The sequence below is a fragment of the Aethalodelphis obliquidens genome, unplaced genomic scaffold (genome assembly GCF_003676395.1).
Source record: "Aethalodelphis obliquidens isolate GAN/ISIS:26980383/991018 unplaced genomic scaffold, ASM367639v1 scaffold68, whole genome shotgun sequence".
Taxonomy (NCBI): domain Eukaryota; kingdom Metazoa; phylum Chordata; class Mammalia; order Artiodactyla; family Delphinidae; genus Aethalodelphis; species Aethalodelphis obliquidens.
The window spans coordinates 7,945,191-7,952,118 of NW_020838012.1; the positions used below are offsets into that span (position 1 = coordinate 7,945,191).

General features: G+C 35.1%; 1 protein-coding gene across 1 annotated transcript; it reads left to right on the top strand.

Annotated features, from left to right (window-relative positions):
- The first annotated feature begins 832 nt into the window (after positions 1-832).
- LOC113611133 (fatty acid-binding protein, adipocyte) lies at positions 833-5,881 on the top strand. The gene is made up of 4 exons (XM_027089750.1): positions 833-1,003; positions 3,681-3,853; positions 4,439-4,540; positions 5,005-5,881. Exons 1-4 carry the CDS (start codon positions 931-933, stop codon positions 5,053-5,055), a joined length of 399 nt encoding a protein of 132 aa, XP_026945551.1. The 5' UTR covers positions 833-930; the 3' UTR covers positions 5,056-5,881.
- The last annotated feature ends 1,047 nt before the right edge of the window (positions 5,882-6,928 follow it).

Below are 6,928 nucleotides of genomic sequence, written 5' to 3' on the forward strand. Positions count from 1 at the left end.
ATACAATGGAATATTACTCAGCCATAAAAAGGAATGAAATTGGGTCATTTGTAGAGATGTGGATGGACCTAGAGACTGTCATACAGAGTGAAGTAAGTCAGAAAGAGAAAAACAAATATCATATATTAACACCTATATGTGGAATCTAGAAAAATGGTACAGATAAACCAGTTTGCAAGGCAGAAATAGAGACACAGATGTAGAGAACAAATGTATGGACATCAAGCGGGGAAAGCAGGGTGGGGGGTGGTGGTGGTGGTGGGATGAACTGGGAATTGGGATTGACATATACACACTAATATGTATAAAATAGGTAACTAATAAGAACGTGTTGTATAAAAATAAATAAATAAATATTTTTAAAATACCATTACTTATTTTGTTTTAATTTCCAGGTAATTCCTGAGACAGTACTGCCCCAAAGAGCCTTTGCAATTACTTAAGAATATACAAGATAATTCTTATGTTCCTCAATTCAAACGAACCACATAATTGTAATTTTAATAGAAACTCCAGAAATGGGAGTCAAAATTTATCCCAAGATAATTACCCTGCTGTACTCTACACTGTGATAAATATGTATGAAAATAATAGGAGGAAATTCAATTCACTGAATATTAAACTGTCAAAATAGAAATATTTAAAATATTCTGTAATGGTTAAAAATAAGTTGTACTCTAAGTTCAATGACCATTTGCCAGGAAGAACCAAAGTTGAGAAATTTCTATGAAAAACATGACTCAAAGGAAAAACCGCAGAGTCTGGCAATGAAGGAAATGATCTGATACCATTCCCAATTGGTTATTCCTAAAAATCACTTGTCCTGGGTATCTTTAAAAGGAAGTTTTCTGGACTCAGAGGGTAATAGCACCTTCCTGAAAGCTGCAGCTTCTTTCTCACCTTGAAGAATAATTCTAGAAAGCTCCCAAAATGTGTGATGCATTTGTAGGTACCTGGAAACTTGTCTCCAGTGAAAACTTTGAAGATTATATGAAAGAAGTGGGTAAGGAAATACAGTGGCTGGGTTTATAACTTTTTCTCTGGGGAAGAGTGCTTTGTGGCTGTTTTTCACTCTGGAAGCACTGGCCAGACATGAAATTCTGCTTTCTATATAGAGGCGATAAAAGTAACATGTGTGAATCATTTGTTTCTAGAAACATTCTAGATGGAAGTCACAACTAATGCTTCCTTAAGGTGAACTAATATGAAAAAGGGTATAAATGGAATTGTTATGCTGTACAGAAATGCCAAGATTTTATTTGATTGATAAACTTGAGTATCTTTGGTTTACTTGACTCTCTGTCTCTTTTTATTGATTCCTTTTGCATATAAAATAAGCAATAACTTGGAAATAAAACTGTATTTCCTAGCATGCAATAATTTCCATTTGAAACTGAAAGCACTGCATTTCTCATCTTAATGTAATTTTTTGAGTAATGTATGTTAGCCAATTGTTTTAAGGTCCATCCATTAAAATGTGTGGTTGTTTTATGGGAGAAAAAGTCTCAATTTCAGAAAATATGTTCCTTAAAAGTCTTAAATATTTGTTTGATTTAAAATTATATGGGATGCCATAGAATTATTGATAATAGAGGCTTTCAGGTTTTTAGGTTCTGGTAACATTGCCTGTGTGTTCCCCAGATAATTACAAAGTTAAAGCAAAGGAGTAGAGAGGCAGTATTTCACTCAGGCAGCCACGACCATGCATTATCAAGTTGTATCCAGGGGTTGCAAATTGGGGAGGGATTTTTTTTCACAATATCTTTATTAGAGGTTATGATTGAATCCGTAAATCTCAAGACTTAACCTTCTTCTAAATCTTATAGTATATTTTTTGCTTGTGTATAACTACTGTTTTCCTTGTTTGCAGACAAGAGGGAAATCAGGGACTTCAACATGAGTGAAACCTAGCTTTGTAGAATATCAACTGGTTGTAATTCAATAAACTAATTAATATGCACTGATACAGATATGTCTGTATTTGAGGCTATTTACTATTTTTAGAAACATTTTACACTTTTAGTATTTATATTTAAATTCTTATACCACTGTGTTTTAAAATGATAAGGTATTGATGATAATGAAAGATAATAAGATACCTCCTGAAATTAGCTTCTCTAGTTGATTACCTTCAGTCAGCAGGTATTGTTTTCAACCGTCAAATGAGGACAGAATCAAGCCAGTGGAGAGAATGATTTTCATAAGCTTGGTCAGTCTGGAACCACACCGGGTGTTGCATCCATTCACTATGTTGACTCACTCCATGTATTTGAGGTTATTATATTTTGTAACACAGACAGGACTTGCTGAAACAGCATATTATCTACCCACTTGTTGCTGCTTTTGGACGGGGAGCTAAATCAGAGCTTCGGTATTGCTTGTTTTGTACGATATTTGCCTCCCTGATCCCCACTATTCCTAAATTTTGGTATCTATAAGTAGTCAAAAAAGTATTGTAAATTTATGCACATGCATTTAAAAATACAACACATCTATAGCAGTCGTAAATTATAATTTATGCAGCGACAGTAAGGTACTGCTTGCTGTCTACATTAGGTTGTAAATTGTTCGTCCCATAACTGCCACACATCCCAAAAAATACACTCCTCTTTTTCAAAAAGAGGATTTTGCCACTTAAGTGATTGGGAATCAAAGTATTAATTTCTGAACTTACTAAAATAGTGATTTCTTAAACTTTGAAGTTTTCACAATTGATGCCTAAGCCCTCTTTAGCATCTTCTATAGTTTATTGGGAACATCACCATTCTAAAATGTTATGCATGCAGGAAACATTTTGACTTTTGGAAAAATTAATCTAAATCTTCATTTCATGGTGGAGTAATTTGGAAAAGCCAAGAAAACTAGACTTGGCAGCAAATGCCATGAAATGTGAATTTTGGACACCCAAACAGATTAATTTTTTTTTTTTTTTCTTTGCGATACATGGGCCTCTCACTGTTGTGGCCTCTCCCGTTGAGGAGCACAGGCTCCGGACGCGCAGGCTCAGCGTCCATGGCTCACGGGCCTAGCCGCTCCGCGACATGTGGGATCTTCCCGGACCGGGGCACGAACCCGCGTCCCCTGCATCGGCAGGCGGATTCTCAACCACTGCGCCACCAAGGAAGCCCGCAAACAGATTAATTTTTAATCGAGTAACTGTATAGTGGTCCCCCAAATCCTATTGTCTTTGACTATGGATTAGATCACTTTTGTTATCTAAGAAGGAAAGATAGAGATTCCCAAGTGTTTCATGAACTGAGTAAAATGAGAGTGGCTGCCCTCATGGTTAAGATGGCCAGTTATTTCGAGAGTGCAGTGACTTTTAAAATATGTATGTCTCACAAGACTTAATCTTTGTACATATTCTTGTGGAAAATTAATAATGGGTCTCCTAAAGACTTGTATCTGAAACCCGGAAGTGGAAATTTAAAGAACAGACTTACATCTAATTGTGCCTCAGGCATTCTTTAAGTATTAGCCTACTTTACTTATCTGCAGGAGATGTTTCATAAGACCTTTAAGAAACTCACTGGAGTCTTTCACATTTTATGCACACGTGCACCCACCTACACACACACACACACACACACACACACACACACACACACACTACTGCTCTTTCTTAAATAAAGATGTGAGAGAAAATTGTAAACTTGACATTTTTCTTTTCCCAACTATAGGAGTGGGCTTTGCTACCAGGAAAGTGGCTGGCATGGCCAAACCCAATGTGATCATCAGTGTGAATGGGGATGTGATCACCATTAAATCAGAAAGTACCTTTAAAAATACTGAGATTTCCTTCAAATTGAGCCAGGAATTTGAGGAAGTCACTGCAGATGACAGGAAAGTCAAGGTGAGAAATAGGGAATTGGAGCAGAGTAAACGCTGGTTTCTAAATGACCGCTGCCTACAAGAAGCCATTTTGTAAAAGGAGGAAACCCATTCCACCGTAAGCCAAAGATCCCTGACTCCTAGATCTGAACTACGTTGCCTTCAATATTTAGCTGGTGAATTTTCTCCCTTTCTATAAAATGGTCCTTATTAGTTTAAAAAATGATTAACATAATTTATTTGTCATACCATATGTATATATATATAGTATTTGAAGTGAATTAAAATAACGTAACAGTGTTAGAGAACGTTTATAAAAGAGTGGGAAAAAAAGGTAAAAATCACCTATGATTCTACTATCTCAACATAAATTTATTATCTATATTCTTTCACAGTATTTTTTCAAGTGCATGTTTGTATAATATTCTGATCATAATATACATATAATTTTGTACGTTGTTTTTGGCACTCATTGTTTCCTTGTTGCAACATTTTCTTGTAATTTAAAATTACTAATTACCTCAAAATATTCCTGCAAATAAAAGTGCTCTATTTTTAAATTTTATTTTCCTCCATCATTATAATCACTTTTTTATTATGCCCGCAGAGCACCGTAATCTTAGATGAAGGTGCCCTGGTGCAGGTGCAGAAGTGGGATGGAAAATCAACCACCATAAAGAGAAAACGAGTGGATGACAAACTGGTGGTGGTGAGTATCTTCTGGCTACTTAATTCTAGATTCTACTGCTAGGTCATTCCATAATCGTTATTCTACCTAGAGAAACAGATAATTGTCCTTGTAGAACAAAAGGTTACTCTATTGGGATTATGGTTTCACTCTGGCAATTATCCTTCATACTTTTAAGCTCAGTGTAGGTATACTGTCCCCCAGGAAGCATTCCCTCATCCCTCTCAATATGAACCATATTGTATTGTGCATTTCTAATTATGTTTCTCACTCACCACATAGATTGTAAGATTCCTTGAGGGCAAGACTTATATCTTCTTGATCTTTATATTTCCCTAGCTTATTACAATATCAGGTATATAATAAGAGCCCAGAGCAAATATCTTTTGATGAATATTGTTTCCTTCCCAACATTGAAGGAGACAATAAACAAAATATAAGTGGTTTAGTCCCAGGGATTTACCAATAATTTTTTTTGTGCCTAGGAATGTATCATGAATTGTGTCACTGCTACCAGAGTTTATGAGAAAGCATAAGCCAAAGGATATTGAGCTGGACTGAAGTTTGCATCAAACTCTATGACATTCTGTTGGGTGTGTTGTCCAAACATATATTATTTCCCACTAATTAGCAATCAACTAATTTTCCCCCAGACTGATTTTATTCGATATGGTTGTGTTGGTTAAATAAAACTTTTTAGATTTATAAGGCTGTGTAATGATTTATTCATTGTGCTAGATAATTTCTTACTTATAATTTAGTGAAGGAAATAGAAAATTGTATTATTGCTTTGTTTCTAGTACATGATTTTTAAAATAATAATCCAAGATGAAAAAAAAATAGTGAACTTTCCATTGTCTTAGGAAGAAAATGATAAATATGTGCTATTACTGAATATGAAGTCCTTCTTTAACATAACTACAGTCAAGTAATAATTTCTCAGAGACCTAAGGTAGTTTTAAATGTAGTGAAATTGTCCACAGTCAGCTGGCCCAAGTACTGTCATTTCACATATATCTGTCCTAGAGCATTAAGACAGAGACAAGTGTAGTAGCAATGCAGAGGGTAGAAAAAGATTTCTAGGCTATAAGTTTTAATCTGAAAAATTATTAGTAAACCAAGCTATCCCTGGAATCTCTCAAGAATTAAGTCCAAATAATCCCATAATGTTTATTCCATAAAAGAAGTGACAGGCTTGTAATGATGCAAATGTTCCTGTAGTCATTTCCAAATTTTTCTTTTATTCTTATCAGTGGAACTTTTTATTCAAGTAAGATATTGACTATGTTCTGGAACTTTCTATTCAAATAAAATCTCCATGGAATTCCAATATATAAAACAAACAAAAATGATAATAAAGCCTCCCAGGTAGGGGTGTGTGTTCATTTGTGTGTGTGTGTGTGTGTGTGAGTGTGGGTGGGTGTGTGTGAGATTTGTTTCTTCTGTACTTTGTGGAACTTCAAAGCACCTCTACAGATCATTGGAGTTCCATGTACACAGACTGAAATTTCCAAACCACATACTTACCTTTTATAGTAAGCCAAAATCTTTTAAAGTGTGTCCTGTAGTTGATATAATTCTGTTTGTGATGCTTCCTTTAAAAGTAAGTTTATTATTTTCTGAATACCTATCGTATGTGTAATACCAAGATACGGAGAAACCAGAAGAGGTAAATTAAGTTCCTGATTACAATTATTTACTTCCTTTTCAAAAACATAGAGTTAGACTCTCACTTTGGCTTTACTCAAGAATTGGAGAATTCAAAAAGAGAAGATTTGTAGGAACTGATTAGGAAAATTCTTGGTAAACCAATATTTATTAAGCACTTACTATGGTCCATGCATTTTGCATGTTCTACTTAATTTATTATCAAAATAATCCTATGATGAGGATTTGGTATTGCTGTTTACAGATGAGAAAACTGAGTTCAAAGTTTAAGTCTATAAAACTAAGTAGGGAAGAGACATAGGAATTTGATATTCAAGAGGGTGATCCTGGCTGGGATATAGATCTAGGAGCCATCAATATTCAATATTCATAAATGGTGATGAGATCATTCAAGGAGAAAGGAAAGTTAGAAAGAAGAAAATAGTTGAAGACGTCCAAGAGGATGTCCCAGGCACCTCAACACAATATGTTCCACACTAAACTTTCACTTCCCCCTTCCATCCACTCCTAATAACTAAATTTATTCTACTTTCAATATCTCAGTGATTATCAGGATGTATTGTCTAATTGCCTATTCCACAAATCTTAAAATCATCCTCCAATATGGCTTCTTCCTCACTTTACAACATTTATGTTGTTTAAAAAATCATGTTGAGTCAAGGCCTTTGCTGATGCCGGGGACACCACCTACCACAGGCCACACCCAAAGGCCAGCGTCAGAGCACAGCTTTGAAGGTTATA